The following is a 27,593-nucleotide window of genomic DNA, read 5'->3' on the forward strand; positions in this document are numbered from 1 at the left end:
TATTTGCTGACATTATCAGACCCATATTTTCATTGCTGATCCCACTATATTAAGGTAATAACATCATACAAAACTAAAAGACTTGAATTCAAAGTCAAATATAGCATTTATTTGTACCTTTGCCTTTCATTTACTTTTATGTGTGATGTTATACAACAAAGGAAAAAATGCATCGTAAAAATAGTGTTTTAGAAAAATTGTATAGTTTTAAATGATTTGCTATTTATAACCTGAATCGGAGCTCTCCCAGTTATAATTGATTTTTTCACACGCAGCTTTTGAAATGTTGGAAAGCTAGTATCTATAACTAATGTATTAAGATTCTCTTTCGTCAAAATGCTATTTATATCCAAACACAGAACTAAAGACCCAATCATAAGTCTATAACAATATGAAATAGGATTTTATCTACCTTTTATTGAATGCCAAACCGACGAATTTCCAACTAGACAATCTGGTCAGCGTAATTAATTTCCTGCAAAAGCTGTTGCAATAAGTTGTTTTATCTCATCACAGATTACAATCTGAGGTGATCTTTAAAAAAAAAAATTTACAGCCTTCTAAAACACTACTTAACAAAATCTATTTTTAGAAATTCTTAATTTTTTTTTCCTTTTTACAGAAAGCATAGGTAAAGGGTGTCCTAAAATTAACGCAAGATTTGAATTTGCCACAATTTTTGCTGTGAATTGTTGGCAGCCACGGAAAAAGAACAATTTGACAGCTGGGAGTTTAGGGTTAGTAAAAATGGTGTGTTATGCTATTATACAGCCAGCGAAACAATTCAATCACTGCATAAGGAATTTCCTGTTCGTGTACTCTCTCGTTTCGGTGATATGAATTGTACCCTAGATCGTGCGATTTTACATCATTAGACTTCTCCCTATGGGGTTATTTGAAGTCAAACGTCTATGTCAGCAATCCCACAACCACCTGCGCATTACCTAACTGCGATATCGAGCGCCAATAACAGTAAACTGCTTGACCCGCCCAAACTTTCATTATTTTTCAAATAATTGTTCGATAATGAAAACGCATTATAGAATCCAAAACGCTCCATTTGTAATGACCCTCAGCTGCCAAATTGTTCTTTTTTCAAGATTGCCAACCATTTATTGCAAAAATGGCGGCAAATTCAAATCTTGCGTTAATTTGGGGACACCCTTTATATATCAGGCAATGAGAAGCAAAGGGATGCAAGTGAACATGTTCAAGTTTTGAGTAAAACACGTATGAAGGTTACGTCCTAGATAGGCATTCACTGATTTTTTTCCCTAAATCATGCTGTATAGCAGCAACTACCAGAGCTACTAGTACCATCTCTTTTCCCAAGATAGAAGAGGGATTCACCTATTATGTGTACTGGTTATCTCCAAATTTTCAATTTTGCCACTTGCATCCCTTTGCTTCTACCTCCCTCATATAGTTATAAACTTTTACATGATTTTTTATTTTTAGTGTAAGATGATAAATAACTAAGAGTGGAAATAATTAAAGCTTAAAAATCATGTCAACTAAATAATCCTTAAATCAGAGCTATACAACTCTTAAAATATAATAAATTTTGGACACCATATTTTTTAATCGAACTGCTTATTCCAATTTACAAGAGCTATTTTGTCCACTGAAAGCATTCAGATTCATATTTTACTTTTTTATAATTATGAAACTTCAACGCTTCCACACAAAAAGTGCAACTTCATATCAGTAAATATGCAAGATGGATATTAAAACTTTTTTAGTAAAATATAGGTATGAGAAGGCTTACATGAAAAAGTACACACTTCTAAATACATGAGACATACATCATCTATTTGTTTTTATATTTTGGTTTAAGGTTTTCATTTTTTACATCAAGAGTAACTATTATGAAGATAAAAGTAAGTATGAGCTTAAAAAATAAAAGAATAGTCTTTAAAATCTTTAAAACAGCAAGGACTAATAAAAAAAATTAACTATAAAACGTTTTTAAAAAATAAATGAAATAAAACATCTACCATAATTGCTGATATATTACATGCCACTCATTTATGACAGGATAATGTTTATTGGCTGGTTTTTACTAGAATACAAAATTCCTAAAAATAATCACTTGCAATATCTACTAATCAAACCAAAAAATCCTTATTTCCCAATGAACAAGAAGGATTTGTTGCATATTGTAAAATTTCTAACCCTAGAAAACAGCCTGAAGGTGCCATCTGTAATTCACTTATTTAAAACTTAAAATATGTTCTCCTGATAAAGGAACATTTTAATCGAGTGCCAAGAAAAATGTGGTACTCTTACTGTCTTTCACGAGAAAAGCTCCTGCCGTAAAGTCTGAGCCTATCTACTGCCATAAAAACGGACTTCCTTCATTTTCTGCAAGGGATAGCAGGAGGTTTTTTGGCACCATTTTGCCAATCGTCTTCTCTCCTTTGTGCAATCGTACGGGTTTTTCCAACATTAAGCTTCCCTTGAAAAAATGAGACAAGCCTCGTTGCTATAGCAATAGACAGGCACAGACATTTTGGCGGGTGCTTTTCTTGTGATGGACAGGCAGTAGCAGAGTTAGAAATAAGAATTTAAATATAGGTGCCATGATGACCTCTAGTATAAGTTTCTATGGGTCAAAATAAACAACCCAGGGGCTATTTTTTTAATAAATCAAATATATGTATTTGAAAATAGAAGAAAAAAGATTCAACAGAAATGCTACACAAAATTAATAAATAAATAAAATGATTTGATACAATTGATTGCATTTTAAAATTATTTTTTTAATTTATTCCTCCGAAAAATCAATTTATCCTTATTGATCTGGGGCTGCAATCATGATTAGTCAAGAGAGAAGAGATTCAATGTGATCTTTGAATGTGACTAAAGATAGCTTATTTCTAACAGACTCTTAGAGCAACAAAATGTGATACTCTAACCTAGCTAACAAAGCTAAAGACGGGTTTCAGAATGATTCATATAACACATACACTTAACTAATTCAACGGAACTTATTTCCTTTGTCAATGACATAGGCGGATTTAGGACTGAGTTTCTGGGGGGGGGGGGGGGGCAGGATTTTTTTTTGGAGCAACATTTTTAATTGCCCCCCCCCCCCCCCCCCCTCCCATGTTTTTGTCTGTTTTTTGTGATGCGTAAGGCCATTCTTTACTTTTTTATGTGTCATTTTCATTACTGTGTGTAATCATGCTGTCCTTTTTAAATTGACCTTAAAAGAGAGGGGGCTGGTATTAAGAGAGTAACGCAGTGCTCCCTTTTAAGTGGGATATAGAATATCTCCAGTTTTAGGGGACCCGGGGGTTACTCCCCCGAAGGAAATTATCTAAAATGGATATAAAATTCTGCATTTTGAAGTCTTACAAGGGTTAATTGGAAATAATAGGCAAATAATTTTTTTTTAAGTTTTACGCTTTAAAACTGCTTTGTGATGCAAGTTAATACTTTAAAAGAAATGGTGCACAGATTAAGAGAATAGGTATCAAGAGAGTAACATACTACCCATTTGAACAATTCTTAATTTATACACTTGATAAGAAACAAAATTGAAGCACACTTTGCTTAGGAGTTTCAAAGACTTGTCTAATTATTTTCAAGGTTTGGTTGGTTAGAATTGGGTTTTTGGTTCAAGAGTCCTTGTAGGCTATACTGCGCCAATCTTTTCAGGGATTTTAGAACCTATCAATAATTTGCACTTTCCAGCTTCTGAAATTGAGTAGTAGATTATACACTTGTACAGTATTGTTCAAACTTTGTAAGAAACGGCAACTTTAAGTTTAAAAGAAAAAATCAACTTTAATTTCCTATTCAAAAAAGAAAAAATGATTTTTTTTGTTATAAGATTTTGGAAGATAAGTTGTTACTATATAAACTCCTCCCGAAACTGGAGAGCATTGTCCCCTTTGCCCCCCCCCTCCCTATAAATCCACTCATGCTCTTCTGAACTATTCAAAAACGAAAAAATAATGATTTTTTTTTTTAATTTTTGGAAGATGTGTTGTTACTACATAAAGTCCTCCCAAAACTGGGGGGGGGGGCATTGCCCCCCTCTGACTCCCCATAAATCCGCCCATGGTCAATAACTAACTATTAAAACAAGAGCCTGCACTTTGCAATGGAAACAGTAACAGTTCATAGACAACAAGGGTATATTTAAGGAGGGTGCTGAAGGGGCCTGGCCCCCCTGAAATAAATTAAAAACTACTCATTGTAAGGATTTTAAAACAGTTGGCTCTCTGTTTAACGACTTTCAAGGGACCACAAAAAATCGTCCTTAAGTAGAAAGCGTCCTTAAATAGAATGCTTTTAACACTACAGTGGACCATCTGGGACCATGAAAAGCCGTCATTAAATAGAGAATGTCGTTAAATAGAGCGTCGTTAAACAGAGAGCCAACTGCATTTTCAAACTTAAATTTGACAATTCTTATAACATTTGGCTCTTCCCCAAATAATTTTCTATATACACTCCTGAGTAAGAAAACATTACAATTTGAACTGCAAGCTAGTTCAGTTGGATCCTATTTTATCACGTGAGCTTAATACAAAAAGTGGACATTTATGTTGTATAGAATAAGGGCATGTAATATCTCGTCAAATACGGCAATACAACAATTTTTAATGATAGTTTCCTACCCACATGAAGCAACTTTCATAAAGGACTCAAACTTAACAAATGACAGATTTTTACACTTGTAATTTCTCAGTGTAAAGCTGAGATGCTGAATCACTAAATAATTGTTTTAAAAATAACCAGTGCAATAACAAAATTTGCTTTCTCTCCACTTCATATGTATCAACAGTTTTTTTTACATGGAAATTTTTTAACAAGTACACAAAATTTATCGAGGTACTGGTTGCCTTAAAATAAAGATGAAATTTTAAAATCAATCTTGAGGTACTATGTAATAGCCAATTCCATAACTTGAACCAACGTGAATGAATATGTATAAAATAAAAAGAAAATATTAAAAGGTCTAACTGTACTATTTTGAAGGTTACTGCAGACAAAGTTACTTTACTTCTGATTTTAAAATTAATTTCTGTGGTTGAGTCACTTTTCCCTGATATTTTAGTCTCATGTTTCTGAACCAAATATTTTTTGGAATCAGTTTTGGGTAAATAGTTATTTATAATTCAAAAACGTTTTCTACAGTATATTTTTATTACGTATAGGGGAAAAGGGGGTACATGTGAACATTTTTTTTCATTTCTTAATATCTCAAACAATATTATCAACTAGCGGTACCCGCACGGCTTTGCCCGTAATAGAAAAATTAAAAGATCTTTTGGTTCGCCTGTATATTTACAAATAATGTATGGTGAATTTTCTCGCCAATTGGCTTGTACCCATCTTACGGTTCCACGTTATGATAATTTCGTATCTCGCCAATTGGCTTGTGCCCATGTTACGGTTTCACGTTATGATAATTTCGTAATTTACTTGTCCATCTTGTGATAATTTTGTTCTTAAAATTGGAATAGAAAAAGAACCACATCGAATTTTCGAAAAATCGCTTCCAGGTGCACACCCTCATGCTAGAAACTAACTTTGTGCCAAATTTCATGAAAATCAGCCGAACAGTATGGGCGTTATGCATGTCAAAGAGATCCTGACAGAGAGTGAGACTTTCAGCTTTATTATTAGTAAAGATAAAGATTTATCAGAGAAAAAGTGTCTCTTTGATTAAATAGCCTTTTCTTTGAGCTCTAGAATTTTTTCAGAAAAATATTTTATTACCTTATGTAATTTAAAAGATATACATATTCAATTGTTCACATGGGCTCCTATAAGTGGGCACAAATGAACACGATTGAAAAATACAGGACAGGCATCCAATTTCAACGAAAGACTCTCTAATATGAAACATATACATATATACCAATTACACTGAAGGGTTTGTAACCAAGTATCAGTTTAAATTAATCAGTTGTGTCAGTTTAAATTGAACAGTAACTGGCAATAAAAAAAATGTTTTCAAAATATATATAACTCTGCTTACTATCAATTTTTAAAGTTTTGTAGCATGTTCTTGATCACAGGATCTACAGGAAAGAAACTTATAAAACTAAGCAATACAAAGAAGACTTGATTATGTAAAGGCAAGGTTCATACAGAATATGATGATGAGTAGCGATTGCAATATAGATATACCAAATAACGGTATTTCGTGCTGTTTTGCAATTTCCTCATACCGGTATTAGCCGAGGTGAAATACCGATATTTTCGGTATTAGCCGAAAATGATAAAATGTTTTTAATTTAAGAATTTTCAATTTCACTTAGTAAATATCTGCCCTTATTTTTAACGAATATTTCTCTTTTGATGAGACAGTACCATAATCAATCCATTGATGTACAGATTTCGCTTCAAAAGCATGGACTTGTAGAATATCCATTAATAAAAGTAGTGGAAAGATTACTAAATGATGATTTCATCACTGAATGCCAATGGTGTGATGAATCAAATTAAAATATGTTTTCACTTGAAGAAGACAGCAATAAAATTACAACAGCAGCTAAAACAAAGTTGTCAGCACAAAAGCATAAACTGGCTCATTGCTGCAAAAGTTTTACCAAGAATTATGACTGGTACTGCCATTACTTGAGAATTTTTCAAGATTTTTTGCTTGATGGTATCCTAGTAAAACATACCATGTTCACATGTGCCCCCTTTCCCCTACAACTTAATTCACACTATTACATAATGTTTCTCTTAACATAATAACTATTATTCAAGAAATAGAGTAAAGCAAAAAGAAATTTGTTTGATTTCATATTTTCACTACCACAAATATGAGTTTAAAATTTAAAAAAAATAAAAAGGAATGATTTTTTTTTTCAAATCTAATTTATTTTTACAAAAACTAAAGATTTTACCAGAGTTGTAGTTCTCGAAATTCCATGCTTTTTTCTTTGATCAATGGACACCTTGAATTTTTGAAGTGCTATTTTAAAGTTCAATTAAAAGCAATAAATGTTTCTCCAATTTTACTCTAATGACAACCAGAACCCAGGTAAATCACGCATGAAATTGTAAAATGGAAACAGTCCTACACAGTGTAATGTTGTTAGTCTAACAGAGAGGCTAAATCTAGAACAGGAAGTAACAATAAGAACAGTGATAAAGTATGGTAAAATGATCCTAGTTTGTAATTTGTAAAAACATGTTCTCTTTTTCCTTTGAAAGAAACAATAGGACATCAATAATTTTAAAAAAAATTTCTGACATAGAACAAAACAACTAAAGCTCTCACTTTTAAATTCTTACAGACACAATATGCAGGTGCTTCACAGTTTCGTATTACCTAAGTTGATCTAATCCAATGTTTAATCCTCTTTTAAGAAAGGAGTCTTATTTTTTTCATTTATTTTTTTTAATGTTTTAAGTCCAATCTAGTTGGTAATCAAGACTAAACTGAATAAATGTCAATTTCCTTTTTTAAAATAATTAACCTAATGCCAGTGGCATATCCAGAGGGAGGGATTTAGGGATGTATTCCTCTGCAAAAACCAAGAAATTTTCTTTTTTTGAAAGAAAAGGACTAAAACTACCCCTAAACCCTTCAGAGATTTAATCATGTCCCACCTTGGGGGGAAAAAATGAAAATTGTAAAAATAATGAATTGAAAAGTAAGAAATTTTCCTTTTTTGAAAGGAAAGCACTAAAACTAGCCATCTCCTTTCAGAGATTTAATCATGTCTCAATTTGAAAAAAAAAAAAAAAAAAAAAAAAATGAAAATTGCAGAAATTTTCCTTTTTTGAAAGGAAAGGACTAAAACTAGCCCTCTGAAATTTAACCATGTTCCGCATTGAATAAATATTCTGGCTATGCCACTGCCTAATGCAAGTTTTAACATCCTTTTGAAAAAGTAATCTTTCTTTTTATGTTTTGAATTCATTTTAATTTATAATCAAAGCATAAGACGGAATTAAAAACCCAAGCCATGCTGATTAGCGATTCAAAATACTGGGCATTCGGTATGATAAATAATTTCCCTACTATTGTTAACCAGAATTGCAATCAACTACACAACAGCTTCTTGTTGTTTGCCTCCAAAAACTGCAATGTTTTGGGCTCATCAGTCTGAAATAGCCATAACAAAGCTGAAGGTAAAAAAAAAAAAAAAAAAACTCATATGGAAGCTGAGTATCTTCACACTAGTAGCTAAAAATATTTCAGCACAATAATCATTTAAACTGTAACAAGCTGTTGGGTAGTTGCCTGCTCCTCTGGCAGACTTTAAGTGGGGAAAAACAATGTTAACATAAGCTTGAGGCTGCTGCTGAATTAGAAACCAGAATCCACAGTTTGGTTTCACAATTTGTACCTTAAGTGAACTGTGTTTGAAAATTTTATCAGTCCAAATTTTGAAAAAGCTACACAAATTGTCAAAACGAGAAGTAAAAAAATATCTTGTTTTTTTCCTTTCTTAAAAAGAAATAATCCTCTTTCATATTTTAAAATATTAAAACAATTGATTAACATTATTTTCTTCTCATAAGAGATGAAAATATTAATTTACAATCTTCATATATATAATAACGAATTCACTGATCGAGTAACACTCCTGGCGTCATCAACAATGAAACTCGCACCACAGTATGATAATTTGATAACATTTTCTGGCAATGTTCGACATACAGGGAAATGCTTTATTTTGACAAGGCTGAACTAGATCCGATAACTTAAAGATTCTAGTGAGAGGACTAATTTTAGGAGAATGAAGAAACGAAAAAGTGGTCAACTGGATTTTAGGGTTCATCCACTGTGGTTAGGATTAAAATTTCAACTATCAAAGTATCACCAAACAGAGAATTGCTTTGTTCAAATGTAGTAGCAATTTTTACCCGTCATACTTTGGCGGCCGATTTTATAGTGTGCTGCATTGCCCAACTTTGCCTGGTCCACCTTGCAAATAAAAATTGTGTCAGGTGACGTATATTCAACAATCAGTCGTATATTCAACAATCAGTCATAAAAAAAAAACATCATGATTTTCCTTCCAAACAATGACGACAGATATTAAAATACTTTTAAGAAATTAAATCCAGAAAGGTGGATTTAAAATACATAACCATGGAAATACAAAATAAAATAAGTTTAAGGAATTAAAATGCGAAAGAAAATGGTTCACAACTTGAATGGAATCGAGATTTCTTAAACTTGATTTAAAAAAGGCTTGTAACTTTTTTTCCTTTCGAGATAAAAGCTTATTTTTTGGACCATAGGTCGTGTTAGATCTGGAGTAAAAAAGGTCGCTTTTTCCAATGGCGTCAAAAAGAAAGCTGTGAGACAATTCCTTCACTTTTTATTGATTTATTCAATGAAGAAAGTAGTGCCTAAATTTCAGCTAAGCCTAAAAAAATTCGAGCTAAAAACGCAAATAACTCCCTCCGTAATAAAGTTAGAGCATTGAAACAAACTGCGTAGAACGTGGAAAATTCTTCCCTTTCCAACGATATGTAATATTAATATGTGCAAGTAATTTTGCACCCCCATATTTATGTGAAAATTGGACGTAAATTGGAATAAAAAAAGAACTATTCATCGAATTTTATTCGAACTGGTCTGCAAACCTTTTCAGGACTTAAAGGAACAAACTGTGAAAATTTCAGCGCAATCGGCCGGGTAGTTCTCGAGTTTTGCGAGTTCAAACACACAGACGCTTTTTTGGGAACTTCATTTTATACTATGTAGAGAAGTGGTTCTGAAATCGCCACTTTAAGTCCTTAGGCAGTACGAAACTTTTGAAGCACCCATTCACACAAACACAGCCATTCATCTTTAAAATGTAACTCAACACCGAGAAGTCTACTCTCATAAAAGTATAAAATTTGCTCAAGCAGTTGTATGGATAACAGTGAGTCTATCTGAAATGTACATGTATAATCTCCCAAAAAAGAGACGAGTTAAAAATTCAACTTGGAATTTAAACTATGACAGGGTTTAAGAAAAACATAAAAACTCAGTAGTAGAACTTGTCCAGAAAAACGATTAAAATTGTGCGTTCTACTTTTGGCATCAGCCATAACAACATCCAACAATAGGTTTATAACTTTGGCGATGCAGATTGGACTTGCAACAGTTTAAACAATTTGACACGTTTTTATCGCAAGGTCCGATTGTCCTATCTAGATGTGCAGTCTCTCACCCAAATCAGACCACGGAGTGATAGTCCAAAATTGGAACTCCCAGCGGTTATCTTTCCCCTGAAAAGAAAAAAAAAATTAATTTGAATTTTGACATCCTGAATTCAAATTATGTTTTTCGCAATCACGAATGTGTGTACGTAGGCATGTGTGTTTGTGTGTGTGTGGGGGGGGTGTTTGTGTGTACGGGGTATGTGTGTTTGTGTCTGTGTGCTGGTATAAGTGTGGGGGGTATGTGTATGTGTGTGTGTGGGGGGGGGGGGGTATTTGTATGTGTGTGTAGGCATATGTGTTTGTGTCTGTGTGCAGGTAGGAATGTGTGGGTAGTTGTGTGTATGTGTGTTGTATGTATGCGTATGTCTATGTCGGCATATGTGTTTGTGTCTGTGTGCAGGCATGAATATGTGGGTAGTCGTGTGTATGTGTGTGTATGCATGCGTGTGTGTTTGTGTGTATAGGTGTATGTGTGTGTATGTGTTTGTGTAGGCATGAATGTGTGGGTAGTTGTGTGTATGTGTGTATGTATGCGTGTGTGTTTGTGTTATGTGTGTGTATGTATGCGTGTGTGTTTGTGTGTGTATGTGTTTGTGTGTGTATGTGTTTGTGTGTGTAGGTGTTTGTGTGTGTAGGTGTATGTGTTTGTGTAGGCATGAATGTGTGGGTAGTTGTGTGTATGTGTGTGTGTGTATGCGTGTGTGTTTGTGTTATGTGTGTGTATGTATGCGTGTGTGTTTGTGTGTGTATGTGTTTGTGTGTGTAGGTGTATGTGTGTGTAGGTGTATGTGTGTGTAGGTGTATGTGTGTGTAGGTGTATGTGTTTGTGTAGGCATGAATGTGTGGGTAGTTGTGTGTATGTGTGTATGTATGCGTGTGTGTTTGTGTTATGTGTGTGTATGTATGTATGCGTGTGTGTTTGTGTGTGTATGTGTTTGTGTGTGTAGGTGTATGTGTGTGTAGGTGTATGTGTTTGTGTAGGTATGAATGTGTGGGTAGTTGTGTGTATGTGTGTGTATGTATGCGTGTGTGTTTGTGTTATGTGTGTGTATGTATGCATGTGTGTTTGTGTGTGTAGGTGTATGTGTGTATAGGTGTATGTGTGTGTATGTGTTTGTATGTGTGTGCATGCGTGTGTGTAGTTGGGTATGTGTGCGCGTGTGTGTAGGACATGGATGCAACCTGGAGATGTTTTTCACTATAGGAGCAGCATCGTGAGGAGCCCGCCTGTCCACGGTGATGGTGCGGAGGGTGGCGGTGGGAAAATAAAATGATAGGACATCAAAAACAGTCAAATGAAAGCAATAAGCAATCGTGATTGCTCAAAAAAATCTAAGAACATAGGGGAAAAACACATTATAAAAATGATAAAAGTAATTCAATGTAAGAATCGGGCAGTTTTGCAAAAATGTAAATAATTCAATGTAGGAAATTTTAAAAAGTTCAGACAAATAGTTATTTAAATTTTAAGAAAATTAATCCAGTAATTTCTCTAGTGATTAATAAATACAAAAGTTTTTCAAAAGATAATTTGAAGGACATATATACATTCAACAACATTTGCTTTTCAAAAGTTCTCTTTTAATATAAGTAAATACACCAAACTTCATTGTTTTTTACTTTCTTCTATATCTAATATATAGAAGAAAGTATTGGATTCGTGCAAATTTTTGAATTTTGAGGGATTTGAACGTTTTGAGGGGTGCTGAGTCCATTTCGACCATTTTTGGAAAATGTCTGTCTGTCTGTGTGTGTGTGTCATGTATGTGTGTGACCAGTTTTTTGTGGCCGCTCTACAGTAAAAACTACCGCATGAAATTGAACCAAATTCGGTACACATGTGTGTCCCTATGTGAACTTGTGCCCATTGGTTTTTGGCACAAATTCCTCCAAGGGAGGTGGAGCAAAGAGATGTTCTTGAGTTTTGCGTGCCTGCTGTTCCCCAGGAAGTAAATGGCGGAATCAAACAAAATTGGTCCATATGTTGCCCCTAACAGGTACAGGTGCTGATTCGGTCAAATTGGTGTGACCGAATTTTTGTGAATCTCAAGAAATATTGAACGGAATCAAACAAAAATTTATTGACAAGTAGCCCTTAGAGGGTATAAGAGCTGATTCCATTTTTGTGTCAACAGCTGAAAAGGGGGTGGCGCAATCATTCTTTTTTTTTCCATTGTGAGTGCTATATCTCTAGAACTAATGCTACGTTGTGGATAAAATTTGGAATAAATGTGAATCCATATGTAAACAGGCATTGGTTCAATTTTTGCGCCAATTGCTACATGGGGGGCTGTTTTTTTCTTTCTCTGTGAATTAAAATAGCTTTATAATTGCAACAATAAGAAAGATAAATCGTGATAGACTGTCGTCTGCGTATTTCACGTGATTTTAACTGTTGGAAAATGACCAGAAAATTGTGATGATTTAAACTTTTTAACTTGTTGCCATCTTGTGTTTGTTAACAAATAAATTTTTGTAATTATTTTAAGCAAGGCTTTTGAAATAATTTTCAATTTTCATTCTTTGCTTTGCTTTTGAGATAAATTGGGAATTGGGATAGTCGTCAAGTTTTGGCGCGTGTAATTTTGTTTCTTGAGAATATTGCTTCCTTGTCAAGCATGGGGAGGGATCGGAATTATAAGAAAGATGTAGAAGAAAGTTTCATGATGGCCACAACATACTAGTTTACTTTTACTGTAAATATAAAACAAATATAATAAAACCTATTGAAGTACCTTAACTTGAAGTTGTGACCTGGATTGTAAATCAAGCTAACTATTGGCAAATTAACCTAACAGCATTGGAATATAGTGTATGAAATGAAATGAAAGAAAGGGGAACTCAACCAAACCAAGCACTCTGCGACCAGAGGTCTATTGTACAAGTCCACAAACAGAAGTCTTAAAGCATACTCGTAGCCAGGCCCGGTTCTTGGGGGTAGGTGGCCGCCTAGGGCAGCAGATTTTTGGAGTGGCAAATTTCGAAGTTAAAACAAATTTTTTTTAAGTATGAATACCTGTTTCAGCTGGTATAAGATTCTTAGCTTCAATGCTAAAAATAAGTTAATTTATAGTGTGTACCAGTGCTGCGATTTGCAAGACATAGTAGTGAATTTAACTAGAAAGTTTAATTTAATTTTAGAGGCGGCAAATTGCGTGATTTAAATATCTTTTGAAAACACTGATATCTGTTTCAGTGCCATTAGATGCACTACTTTAATGCTAAAAAAGATAATTTAAAGTGAGTATCAGTGCTTGGATATGCAAAACCCATTTTGGAATTTAAATAAAACTCACTTTAATTTTAAGCACTTTGCTATTACTGCAATGCACTGTGAGTACATTGATTTTCAAAAAGCTTTCGATAAGGTACCGCATGTTGCTCTACTTAGCAAATTAGCTGATATAGGAATAGGAGGGAAAACTTTCATTTGGGTAAAAAACTGGCTGACCGGAAGGAAACAAAGGGTAGTTGTAAGGGGAAATTATTCTAATTGGAGTGAGGTCTTAAGCGGGGTTCCTCGAGGATCAGTGTTAGGGCCTGTTTTGTTCATTGTCTTTATGAACGATATTCACAAAAATATTTCTGGGAACATGAATTGTTTTGCTGATGATGTCAAAGTTATGGGGACTGTAGAAAATGAAGAACAAGCAAATCAGCTGCAAGAGGATCTAGATCGTATTTCAGAGTGGGCTGATAAATGGGGTATGGCTGTTAATGTTGGGAAATGTCAAGTGCTACATTTAGGGCATGGAAATAAGTGTACAAGTTATTATTTGCAAGGTTCAGTCATTAGTCAGGCAGACAAAGTTACTGATCTGGGCCTCTTACTAAGTCAGGATTTAAAGTTTAATCAACAGTGCAGCACAGCTAGTAACAAGGCCAATAAGATGCTTGGGTTTATCAATAGATCTATTTCAAACAAATCTAAAGAAGTTCTTCTGCCCTTACATAGAAGTTTGGTAAGACCTCATTTGGAGTATGCTGTTCAGTTTTGGTCTCCTTATCTTAAGAAAGACATTAATGTATTGGAAAGGGTTCAAAGGCGAGCTACAAGGCTAATAAATGGACTTTCTCACTTAGACTATGATTCCAGGCTTAGAAGGTTAAAAATGTACAGTCTTGAGCAAAGAAGAGACCGAAGGGACATGATTCAGTTGTTTAAATTTATTAAAATGAAAGATGTTACGGGGCTGAAGTTTAGCACTGAAAACAGGACAAGGGGTCATTGTTTTAAGCTATTTAAATCTCAGGCTAACATGGATATTAGGAAAAATTATTAGCAAGGGAGTAGATAGTTTTAAGAGGGTCATTGATCTTCACTGGGGATTGTAAATTGACTAGGACCAGTCTAGCTGGGCCCAGAGCCTGTTGCTGGTCGTCGCTTTTGTATTTGTATTTGTATTTATTTATATACTATTCAATGGGGGTGGGGTCACTTGTTACTGTCGCTTAGGGTGGCAAAACTACTAGAGCCGGCCCTGCCCATAGCTGAAGCAAAATTTAGCAAACACTTAATAGGAATGTTATGAATCTCCCACAGTGAGAAGATCAATAGCCTTCCTAATACTATTTCTGTTAAGAAGCCTTTTGAATTTTCGGTATTCATGTACTGTAATAGCATTTATTTTCATGAGGCTTTAGTTTTCGGTATTTTCGCGAGCCTGTCATACTAGTGAAAGTTTAAGCCTTGAGAAATATTTTTGTGATTCATATAGCATTCACAAAAATTTCAGCTTCCGAAATTACTGATATTTTCATTTCCGTGAAATTTACGGCTCACAAAAATAAATGCGTTAACAGTGATTTATTTTTCAATAATATGCATCTCAAAAAAATTGCTTCCAATATTCATGAAAATTTATATGCATGTTTAAGTCAAAAAAGTTATATTAAATTTTACATCTTACTATACAAAAATCATTATTTAAGTAGCAATTTTATTTCTTAGAAGATGTTGCCAAGAACTCAGCAAAAAAAAAAAGACATTCAATTTTATCCAATGGGGTTGTTTCCTTCAGTCAAAAGTAGTACTTTTTGTCACTGAAAGTGGTAGAATAAGCAAAAAATAATAATAACATGGACTCGGAAAATACTTTTATTTTCCCAACAGTTATATTTTAATTAATTTTTTTAATTGTCCGATTCTTCAAACAAGGCATGGTCTTAATGACGTCACAAATGATGCATTTTGATGCATCTTTTTTCCGCGTTTCCACGCTATGATAATCAATGAGCGAATTAAAATTGCGCTCAACGCTTGCTATCAACAATATTGTTGCCAATACACGTGAGTAAAGATGCGAATTTAGTATTTTGCACTGTGAATGGCAACACTGAATGGCATTTCATCATTTGAGATGTCATCGGCAAGAAATGTAAACAATGAAAGCGCAACGATTTAAGTAATTTTTTAAAAATATCAAACGTAAACAAATTTACTAAAACATGGTCAAATCTTATGTTTTTAAGCATTCACTTTCAGAAAAAATTACTTTTAAATTTTTGGAAACGAAACATGGACTTTCATTCTTCCAACAGTTATTTTTTATTTAATTTTTTAAAAATGTCCGATGCTTCAAACAAGGGGTGGTCTTGATGACGTCACAAATGATGCGCTTTGCCGCATCTTTCTACCACGTTTTCAGGTTATGATAATCAAGCAGCAAATTACAATTGCGCTCTACGCTTGCTATCAACCATATCGTTGCCAAAACACGTGAGTAAAGATGCGAATTAAATATTTTGGACCGTGAATGGCATTTCATCATTTGTGATGTCATCCGCAGAAGCCTTAAACGATGAAAGAGCACCGATTTAAGAAATTTTTTTAAAATATTAAACTTAAAGAAATTATCTAAAAAATGGTCAGATTCTATGTTTTAACCCTTTCAGGAGCGCGTCATTAATTTTTGAGAAATCTTAAGAAAAAACACCAAAAGTGGGTTTATTTGATCATCTAGACATAGATTTTTTAGTTTAAAAAATTTTTTCCAGAATTTTTTTCGCTGGGGGTGATGTCCCCATTTGTTCACACACCCCACTTGGGGAAGGACAAAAACATGTTTGTGCATGTAAAAATGAATTTGAATCTTTTCGAACAATATGATTGACTACCTCAGGTAAAATGAAGAAAAATGATTCACTCTTTCAGCGAAAATTAAAAATTTTAAAATCTGAAACAAATTCCAATTTTTGGGGTAAACAAAAAATTGAAAATTTGATGATTTGAACAAGAAATTGAGCCTACGAAAAAAATATTTTTTTATTATTCTGCCATCTAATGTTGTTCATTGAGCTTAAAAGAAGAGGACTCAAGCGATTTTGATTCAAAAAATTCGGAAAAAACAGAAGAAATTTTTTTTTTATAAATTAGTGGTTTCACAGCGCGACCACTGCCCCTGAAAGGGTTAAAGCATGCTCTTTCACAAAAAAATACTTTTAAAATTTTGGAAACGACCCCATTGTCACCAGACTGCAATTTCTAGTGTGCTTTAAAGTTGTTATATTTTGACTTTCATTAACAGTTCTGGAGCTTGGATACACAACCATATAGTGATTTAAGAAATTAGCCGAAGAGGTAAAACATTTCAACTTTGCAGGGATAAGGCAGATATCTCAATGGACAAGTGTAAGGGGGAATGGCTTTGTTTTGCCTCTTTCAGCAGCCAATAGCCAGAGACTGCAGCTCCTTCTATAGTTTATTTGAATTGCGAATTATAACAATGCTGGAATTTTTTGTTTATAATTCGTGAAAATTAGATATTTCAATCATATTTAGTTACCTGTACTGATGCACTAGGTTTTCTTTTGCATCAAAAGTTTTAAATGTTCAAATTTTAAATCATTCCAATTTACAAAACAGAACACACTACATTAAATGAATGTGACCTTATCTTCTTATCAAAATATATGCTGTACATTTTATTGACGTTTGGTTGTTATAAATTAAGCATATAAGGATAACGGTTAACGGCACAAGGTATGAACAAAGTTGATTTTTTAAAAAAAAACTAAAAATTACCAGGTGGCAACCAGCTAAGTTTTATCAAGAAAATCAGCATTTACCAACTATGGTAAACTCTCGATAACTCCAACAATCCCATCATTTAAGGGAGTCAGGAGGGGGCAATTGACCCCCCCTCTTGGCTTTGGGAAATCAACAATATATTTCCTTGTATGTGGGTGCAGTTTTTGCTGTTTTTCGATAGAATATGTGTTGAGTATACCTTCGACCCCCCCCCCCCTTTCCAGAAAAATTTGAAATGATGGGCCTGCAAGGGACTGGCTAAAAGCTTCAAGTTATGTGAAGTTCCCACAGCCTCCTCAAGAGTTTGGTACCCAGTAAAAACTTCTAAAACAAAGAAATATTCAAGTTACAAGGCTGCTAGTTATCGAGAGTCGACTACATTTCAGGGAAAATTCATAATACAGCCATTTGTCCTCTGTTGAATAAAGCTGAAAAACAAAGTTTTACTTGTGCATTGTGTTATGTGACCAGATTTTTCAAGCTAAAAATCAGGATACATGACAGGGGGGGGGGGGGTAGAGTAGTTTTTTTTCTTCCACAGGCTTAATATTTTACGTAACAGAAAAATGCAATGAATGAAAAGAATTTATTTTCCCCCGTTCGCGGTCAACACCTGACGCTTAACAGTTCCTCCTCTTCAATTCAAATCATGGTGGAGGTAGTACAGCGTATTAAACATTAAAGAATAACATATTTTACATGGCGTTCTGACGTTTACCGACAGCAAAAAATCGAAAAAGCGTTTAAAAAATCTAGATTGTATGGTATATTTATTGTGCGACGGAATTTAAACAAAAAAAAGCGGGACTTTTTCGACAAAGCGGGACATTCCCACAGCGGGACAGTAAGACAAAAAGCGGGACGTCTGGTCACATTAGCATTGTGTTATGTAATTTAAATACTTACAAACCTTTTATTTTAATTGCACTACTCTTGCTTTTGCTATCGAAGAACTGGATGAACTGGCTTGATGAGTTGATTGATGTGAAATGAGAGAAGAAGATGAAGTGAAACCAGCATCACAGATCTCACATACGAATGGCCGAGGCTGAGCATGGGTCAAGACATGCTGAAATTAAAAAACAAAAACAATTTTTTAGAACACATACCCAAAAACTATCATTTCAGTGGCTAGAGTTTTGAATTACTCTAGTTCAGGGGTTCTCAAACTTTTTTTACTTGCGGCATTCTTCAAAGAATTGGAATTTTTCCCTAGTCTGTCCCCATCATGTACATACATATCGAAATTCCCCTCCGGGGTTTGAAAGCCTTATCTTATATCTTTAAACGAGCAATTCTTGTGGGTATTTATATATTTCGTATCTCGAAAACGGCTCTAACGATTTGGATGAAATTTTGGATTTAATTATAGCTTTGCATTCTAAGTTCATCTACATCAGTGTTTTTTCAGTGAAAACGCGATTTTTTTTTACAAAAAACAGTTTTTAATATAAAGTCTAATTAAGTTAAGCCTTGAAGTAAACTGAATTGATGCATCAGGCAGACGATTTGCAACCATAACAATGAAAGTTTGTCTCTTCTAGCTTTAAAATTTTAATCTTGCTTAGGGTTGCCAGGCTTGGCATATATTGGCCACTTTGGCTAATTTCAAACACACTTGGCTGAAAACAAATTCAAAAGCATTATGTAAGGCTTTTTTCTTTTTTAAGTGAAACTATTGCTTGACCGTCCTATTTTATTTTATTTATTTATTTTCTTTTTACACTTCAAAAAGTGCAACATGTTTTTTAAAGCGCGCATCTAAATTTTATTTCGAAGAAACGTATGTCTTGAGACTGTTTATGTTTTGTTAAGACAGTTGTTATCATTTGTTGCAATGGTTTGTGGATCATCAGTTTGGATGGATACCATGCTGTATGTAGCATTTTCTGACCAACTAAACTAAAAGTACTTATTCAAAAAGAAAATCTCGATTGGGATAAAATCGTGAAACGCATCATAGTATGAAAGGAAGTATTCGGTTAAAAATCGATTTCACCATGGCAAAACTTTCTCCAAGGTCAAAATATTTTAATTACTTACAAGAAAATTGTATAGTGGAAACAAATGTAACAGATAGTTTAAAGCAAAATGTTGATTTAATTACATTCAGAATCTTCTTTGTTTGGTATTTTAATGTTATAAGAAGGTCGAGTGCTTAATATTTCGTTAACGTGAAGCTTTTCAAGTATATTTGGAAAAGTATTAAACCTTAAACACGAGTTGACAAAAAATAGTTCTTTTAAAACCGAGCGAGGCTCGGTCGTCCAGGTACTTGAAATTAATGTATTACCAATACAGCAACAATGCTAACTTTGCGGGAGAGTGGAACTGTAAGTTTTGTTTTTGAAATGTTCGATAAATTGACCTTTCGTATTGCGGCAGATATCAAGTCTTAAGCCTAATTTTTGTTTCACTCTCTGTAACATGACACAATCAATCTTAGAAAATGCAAATGTGATCTTCTGGTGCAAATCTTGCAAAACTCGTTGCCCCTCGGGGCACGAACTCTTGATTTTCGATGTAACAACATAAAAAATCGCTTGGAGATAGGCCCGGAGAGTTCAGTGGCCATGGAAGAAGGTGGTTGTTGGCAGCGGAATCTTGTCAAATCCCACGACTATGAGGCTGGTTGCTGAGGAAAGGTAGTGTTTTTTTCTAAATAAGTTAATTAAAAAACACAAACTTAATTTTTCAATCACTAGTTCACAGAAGTGGAATTCATGTCACAGTAAAATGTATATTTGGCATAATTATTTCTCAGGCAATCAGAGTAAAAAGAAATTGTTTATCTGGTAATAGTGATTTGACTTGCACAGAAAAAAAAAATCACACTCAGAAACAAGTCATTGAATTGAACACAAGTTTATAAGGTTATTTTCAATAAAATCTACTATTACTTTTTTTTTAACTTTATAAATAAACTTTTACTGCCCAATGTGACTCTGAGGTCACATCAAATTTCATCTTTATTTCCCTATAGGAGCGTTATCACTTTGTTGACCAATATGATACTTCATTGGTACAATATACAGTAAAACCTGGTTAAGTCGTCAGTCAAGGGACCAAAAATTTTTGACCACTTATGCGCAGTGACTACTTATGTGGAGCGGGAAATTAAGGAAGAAAAAAAAAGCCTTACAAATATCAATGAATAGTAGTAGAGCTCTGAGAAAAACAATAACTTATCTAATCAATTTCTATAAATTAGTGGAAATTTTAAAAAGGGGGAAAAATACTAATGATAGTTACTTTTTTATTTTCTCTTACTTATACATTACTTAATAACAACAACTTATTTTAATGTAGTTACGGTACATTAATATAATCTTTCAATGTTGATTGATGAAGTTGTTGCTTACGGAAAATAATCATCTCTTCTAACATACATCAAGCTTTAACACTAGAATGACTGACATTTTATGTATACCTAGAAAGACTGAAAGGGCCAGTGTGGCTCCTACCCATTTTTGGAGTGAATTCTTTTAAAAATTCTTCCTGAGGGAGTCCACATGCCTGATACACCTTCTTTCATGACTAAATAGTACTTAATTATTTTTAGTTTTTCTCTCTATACTGGGCAAATGGTTGAATTAGTTTTCCTTTCTGAGAGCAATATCCACCGTTAGGATGGTAAGCAGTCGGTACTGTTTATAGCATTTGGATATCCAATCGGCTGCATAAAGAGGAAGTTACAGGTTAAACTAGAGTGAATGGCATTTTTTATGCTACAACAATTTGGAGAAAGGAAAAAAATGAATTTTTTAATTGTCAAAATGCTTAGGGGCCACTGTGGCCCCTCCCGTCTTTCTAGGTATAAGGATCAATAGTAACAGTACTATGAGGCGAATTATTAAATGATTAAACAAGCATTCAAATAGTGTCATATAATGAAAAGTCAGAAAATTCCATTAAGTTCCGTTTGATATTATCCGAGTTATTAAACAACAAACTACGCGAGGGGCCACACAGGCCCTTCCGTCTTTCTAGTGTTAAATCCTGTGTTGTAGCTCCTTGAACGGATGTTAAATACTGACTAACTTTCTCCAAGTATTAGATTTTGTCTGTCTTGCTGGAAAGAATTTGATTCATATTCTCGGCACTCGGCAGAGTCACAGCAAGAACCAAGGTGATTTGAATGACCAGAACCGAGGATTGAGATTTCAAGGAAAAATGACTATCAAACAGCCTTTCAACTATTTTCTAAGATCCGATAAGGAAAAGGAATTTTAGAAAAGGAATTTTTTGAGTGACTAGTTAACCGAGTAAAATGAAATTTGGTGACCAGTAAAGGAGGATCATTTTACATTACTGTGAATGAGACCTTGTCGGGACCAAATGAAAAACGACCACTTAAACGGAGTGACCACTTAACCGGTCGACTATTTAATGAAGTTTCACTGTAGCTGCTTTACATTTAAGTTGTAGATACAAACACAAGATATTATTTCAATCACCAAATCACAAAATTGTTTTGAAAACACAAAAAAAAAATTTTAAACAAAAATCCGTCTTATATACGTTAAATACATTATTTTTTAACTCTATGTGCATGTAAATATTTTTCCTCACAGGAAATATTTTGAGGAGTAAAGGGTTAAAACTGTATTTTACAATAATTCATAATAATTACTATGTTTCACTTGAATTTATTTAATCAGCTGCAAATATTTTACATTATTTTAAATGTTTATGCATAAATATATTGTGAAAAGATCTTACTTGTTGCATCAGTTTTTGATTTGTGAACTGCTTCCCACAGAGATCACAAACAAATTGCATTGGCGTGGTACTCTGAGTTGAACTGCTAGTTGGAGCAACCTCACCAACAGATGAAGGGTTCCAAGTCGGATGATCACAGTACAAGTGAACTTGAAGAAATTTCGCACTTTTGAAGAGCCGACCACATATATGGCATGTACCCGAACGATGCAAAGACACAGAGGACTCGGTCTCTTGTCCTTCTATTCGATGTTGAACATCTGAATTCACGTAAGAGGGAACATTTTTCAACGTTGGCGAGACCACTGTTTTTTCTTCCGAGTGCGAAATGGCAGGCACACGAAGTGCTTCAGATTCTGGAGGTTCTTGTTTCACTTCACCAGAATCAGTAACTTGCTTTGAACTTATTATGGCAGGTGTTGGAATACTGAGTGTGTTGAGAGTGGGATTGAAATTTGCAGCAACAGGCGCACTGATGGCCATGCCAGGGGGACTGAGTGCTGCAGATACTGTAGAGTCACTTTCCACACCTATGTGTTCCGGTCCTTGCCACCTCATTCTCCGCGGGTCTCTCTGGTACAGCTTTTGAGCCATGACTTGAAGGCTTTCCAGAGAGTTGTTACAATCCGTCGTGTCAATCTCGTTCAAGCTTACTCCAGAACGTTCCATTTCGGCATACATTCCAAACGGTAACTTCCCCAGACACTCCAGCTTCATGATGTGCATCTTCGACCGCAAATGCTTCGCCAGGTGGCCGTGGATACGGAAAGCAATCTTGCAATCTGCACACTTGAATGGCCTGGGATTGTCAACAGTTGGAGTACCGAAAGTCAAGTTCATGTTGACTTTGTTATAGTGACTTACGGAACGCTTGTGCTTCTGAAGGTGACCTTTAGTACGGAAAGACACAGCACAATTATCACAGCGGAAGGGTCTTTCGAAATAGTGTATGTTCACGTGCAATCTGAGGTGACTGGATTTGGCAAAAATTTTGTTGCATATTCGACAAACGCATTTACCCTCCTCCATGTTGGAAGATGCACTTGGAACTATGAATTCGGCATGAAAGCGGGCTGAGGGATTGTCTTCTGGGGCAGTTATACTTTGTCTTATACCCTCCTGCGAGAAGAAGTAAGAATGATCCTCCAATGATGGTGGAGATACAGGATAATCTATATCAGGACTAGGTGGATCTTCAGAAACATCAGCTTCTTTTCGACCTAAAGTCTGCTCTGAAGCAACGGAATCTTGTACAAAGTACATTGATCTTGAAGCGTTTCCAGACTCATATGATGATTGATCTTCCATTGCAGGAATCAAAGGGTTTTCAGAGTTACCATCTACAGTCGTATCATAGTCTACTAGCATTTGTGGTGACAAAGCAGGAAGAGTTTTCATCTGAAAGGGCTCAGCCAAGCAGGGATCTAAAGTTACCAGGGCTGAACCAATATCAACTGGTGGAGTGTCTTCATCAACAACAGCAGCTGTTTCATATTGAATCTTTGAAGGTAGCCTTAAACCGTACAAAGATTTACATTTGCCAAGATCTCGGGATATACTTAAATCCATAGGCTGGTCCAAATTTTCCGCATTGGGCCACTTATGGGAGCTTGAAGATGGAAAACCGAGGCCATCCCATTCTGGTGGATTTAGGATACGTGGTTTACGAGCTTCCCTTGCCACAGAAATAGAATATCGCCTTCCATACTGTTCCCTGTTGCCAAATTCCAAAGATTCGTCCATTTTCATGGAAGCTCCAGAAGTAATTTCTTTGGTCAGTCGATATTTAGACAGGAGTTCTTTCCCTCCACCCATAGGTATGTCAGCGGAATAAGATCTTGGCCTGTGTCCAAGACTTTCTGTAGATAGCCACTGATCAGAAACTAACTTTGAACGCATAGAGGGTGAAAGTGTTGGAGACATTGTTAGTGGTGCATATTGCAGAGGAGAAAGAAGAGGCTGGTCCTGACGTGATGACAAAGATCCAATTTCTGTTTCACCAGAGGAGGTTACATCTGTCACATCACCTTAAATGATAAAAAATAATAATAATAAGTTTAGTAATTTACTCACTGTTAAAAAGTAAACTATTAAATAATGACTAAGAAAGTATCAGCAATCTAGACAAATAAAAAGTTATCTAGCTAGTGAGTAGTATGATTTTCCAAAATTTCATTTTTCAAATCATTACATACAAAAGGACATGATGATTTTAGTTTAGTAACATATAAAAGAAAAGACCAAAAAGTAATTCGAAGTTCTTGAGCTTAAGTATGCCACTTTGCCGTGATTTAAAAAATTAGCCAAAAAGGTGAAACATTTCAATTTTCCATTGAACAGGTTAAAGTAACCTATGCAGGTCGGTCAGTCGGTTGGTCTTACTTCTTTCTGCGAGACTGCAGCACATCCTATCAGGCCCGTCCTTTAGGAGTCAAGAGCAGACAATTGACACCCCCCCCCCTTTCCAGCTTTGAAAAATTAATGGATTTACATCAGCGTTGGCAGGGTTTTGGACTACGATAAAAACCCTGGTTTTTACCGTCCTGTTCAAAACTATCCAGAAGTGTTCAAAAATATATTTTTAGAAAAATTGTATTTTTTGAGAATAAAATGAAATTTTATGAGAATAAAAAAACAGAATACGATGTATCAGAGTAATGTTTTATATTGAACATTTATTCCGTGTGAACATTCAACTTACTTATGCAGATGATTTTAACTTAGTTACATAGAAACTGAATTCTTGATTAAAATTTCAATTTCTACACTTTTTTTTTTGATAATAGTAACCAAATTTTTCTATATTTATACACGCGTGCAAATGAAAGCAGAGTTAACAAGGTTTTTACCATCCTGCTAAAAACCCTTGTGTCTAAAACTGCCCGAAAGTATCCAAAACTATTTTTTCAAGAACTATATTTTGTGAGAAAATCTCAAAAACAAAACATGTCAAAATTAGTTTCTTCTTCTTCTTTTTTTTTTTTTTTAATGTTAACATTCAAGTATAAATATATTTGTAACTTATTTATACAGCTGATTTTAATCTGGTTACGTAGAAATTGATTTCTTCATTAAAAATTTCATTTTGTATGCATGAGTTTTTTTTTTTTTTCCCTAAACCAAATTTTTCGACATTTATGCATGTGTGCAAAAAGAAAGTGTTCAAAATATAGTGCAATAATTGACTTAAATGCAATAAATTACATTTTTTCGTAGCTACAAAATATATTATATTAAATATATGAACCAAAAAAAAAAGAATAGCACAAGTTTGAAAATATAAGTGTTTAATCATCAATTTCTTGTTTTGTAATCTGTGATTTAAAAAATAATTTTCATTCAAACATCATGTAAAACTTGTTTATAAAAGCCATTAAAAAAATTAAGCTTTTTTTTGCATCTATATATATATATATATATATATATATATATATAATTAAAACTCGCATTTAGAATGTTGCAGTAAATATCAATTGATTAGATTACGCCCCTTTAGCTTTAGCATACTTTTGGACAGCTTAAGACAGCTTCGGACACTTTTGGACAGTAAAAACTACCTGTCCTGTCCTAAACCAGTTTCGGACAGTCCAAAACCCAACCGTGATTTATATATGAATGGGAGTGGTATTTGTTGGTTTTCGAAAGAACATGCATTGAGCATGTACCCTTGTACGCCCCTCGAAAAAATTTCAAATAATAGGTTTGCCTTCTACACAATAGAGGGGTGAAAGTTGCAAAAAGCCTCACGACAAAAAATTTCTAAATCAAAACGGGCATGTAACAAATTTAATTTTCAAGAAAAAAGAGGATTGAATATAGAGCTTTATAATTAAAAATTAAACACCCATTTTCGACAAAAAGTGTTCCAAAATAGAAAACGTAAGTAGTGAGTACACTAATCATCTGTAATGATTTCTTGAAGAAATAAAACTATAACTAATTGTCTCACTTTTGTCAAGAATAATTTATTTTTTATCGTTAAATAATGAACAGTGTTTCTCTATCATAATCGTATATACTGAATAAAAATACTCAACTATCTGAATTTTCGCCAAATTTAATTCAGTCAGATTATTAATTACTTTTTAACTTATACTTTGTTCCATCTCACACCGGTTAAAAAATTTTTTTGAAAACTGCAACCTGTCAAAGGGCTGAAAACTTTCACCGCTGATACAATATTTACATTGTTAATTAACTGAAAATAACCTCGTAAGAGAGAGCTAAAAAATGAGCCTAGAATAAAATATTATGAATGACACACTTAAGGACGTGATGACCCAACATAAAAATTGAAATACAATTCCTGCATTGATATTTACTTCCTATCTTTTCCCTAATGAAATATATTTCTTCATGTGAAAGACAGAAAAGAGGTAATTATTATTAAATTAAAATCACAGTGTTGAAAGAAAGATTACAGAAAAAAATGTACCAGTGCTATTGGACCACTGACTAGGTTCTCCGATTGCCGACAAATGAAGTAAACTTCTCGCAGCCTCTTGCTCCACAGAGTGTTGTGACACAGAGTCGTTGCCTCGGGTGCTGTCGTCGAAGCTGTCGGCACACGGCTTCTCGTGGGATTCAGATTTTTTGCTGTGACCGTTTGTCAGCATTCTAGGGCAAGAGAGAAAAATGAATTTATATTTAGAAAAAGGGGGAAGTTGTCTCTCAAACATTTCATTTACATTTCAATTTTGAGCTTGAAGCTTTTAATCTTACTTATAAACATTTTTTTAACATTACAGTCTGTCACAGATTGTTGCCATTTTTTTAAATCAAGCTTGATAACTTTCTTTTGTTGTTGTTGTTTAAATAGATGAAGAACTGCACTGAATGAAAGGTTTAACCCTAATCTCTGTTGTCAAGCTTCAAGAAGGATACAAACTAACATTTGAAAAGTGGGAAAATTCAACCTGTATACAACAAAGCCACCACTGTTGACTATATTTCAAAATATCAGTCCCACTCAGGGGTGAATTTTCATTAGTGCTCTGCTCAATAAAATAAAAGAAAGGTTATTAGCTGTTTCAAGTACTTTGTCTATTAGTAAGTTCACCAGAATAACAATCAGAAGTTCAACAAATTATAGTAGTATGAAAACTAGAACTAGACAAATTAAAAGACAGACTATAAGAGAGAAATACAGAAAAGAAAATAGCAAGCAACTCCAAAGTCTGTGATTGTTTTTTAAAAAGTAAGAAATTTATTTGAAAAGGCAGCTTTGAATCTTACCAACAAAAATAATATGTATAGAAATGTAATATATAAAGTTAGATTTGAAATACAGTTGTTAAACTAAAATTTTTAATGTAAGTAAGGATTCAAAAATGATGACTGAATATAACAATATGATTATTTTGACAAACTGAAAATTTTCAGTGCAAAATACAACTAATGACAGCTAGTTTTGAACCTACATAAAAAGTAGAGAGGAGGGCATTGTTTTGTACAATAAAGAGTTATTTATTACGTTACAGAAGTTACTCTCATGCAATATTTGGGATATAATAATACCTGGACTTCTGATTTGATATAATCATACTACTAGTATCACTTTCACATTCATCATCACTTTCATCAGAATCATCATCGTCGTCGTCATCATCAGCATCTTCACCATCAGAAAATTGAGGTTTTTTCTTCTCAATCCGTTCCTGTACAAAAAAATTATATATATATAGATATATAACAAATG

At 34.1% G+C, this 27,593-nt stretch overlaps 1 protein-coding gene across 1 annotated transcript in view; it reads right to left on the minus strand.

Annotated features, from left to right (window-relative positions):
- Positions 1-10,131: 10,131 nt before the first annotated feature.
- LOC129235097 (uncharacterized) overlaps positions 10,132-27,593 on the minus strand; it is a 45,588-nt gene continuing 28,126 nt past the window's right edge. The window contains exons 5-9 of the mRNA XM_054868776.1: positions 27,413-27,552; positions 26,331-26,512; positions 21,896-23,922; positions 18,105-18,242; positions 10,132-10,209 (exon numbers count right to left, since the gene is read on the minus strand). Of these exons, the coding sequence (XP_054724751.1) occupies positions 10,132-10,209; positions 18,105-18,242; positions 21,896-23,922; positions 26,331-26,512; positions 27,413-27,552 (2,565 nt within the window). The remainder of the gene's footprint in view (positions 10,210-18,104; positions 18,243-21,895; positions 23,923-26,330; positions 26,513-27,412; positions 27,553-27,593) is intronic.

The sequence above is a fragment of the Uloborus diversus genome, chromosome 2, assembly GCF_026930045.1.
Source record: "Uloborus diversus isolate 005 chromosome 2, Udiv.v.3.1, whole genome shotgun sequence".
Taxonomy (NCBI): domain Eukaryota; kingdom Metazoa; phylum Arthropoda; class Arachnida; order Araneae; family Uloboridae; genus Uloborus; species Uloborus diversus.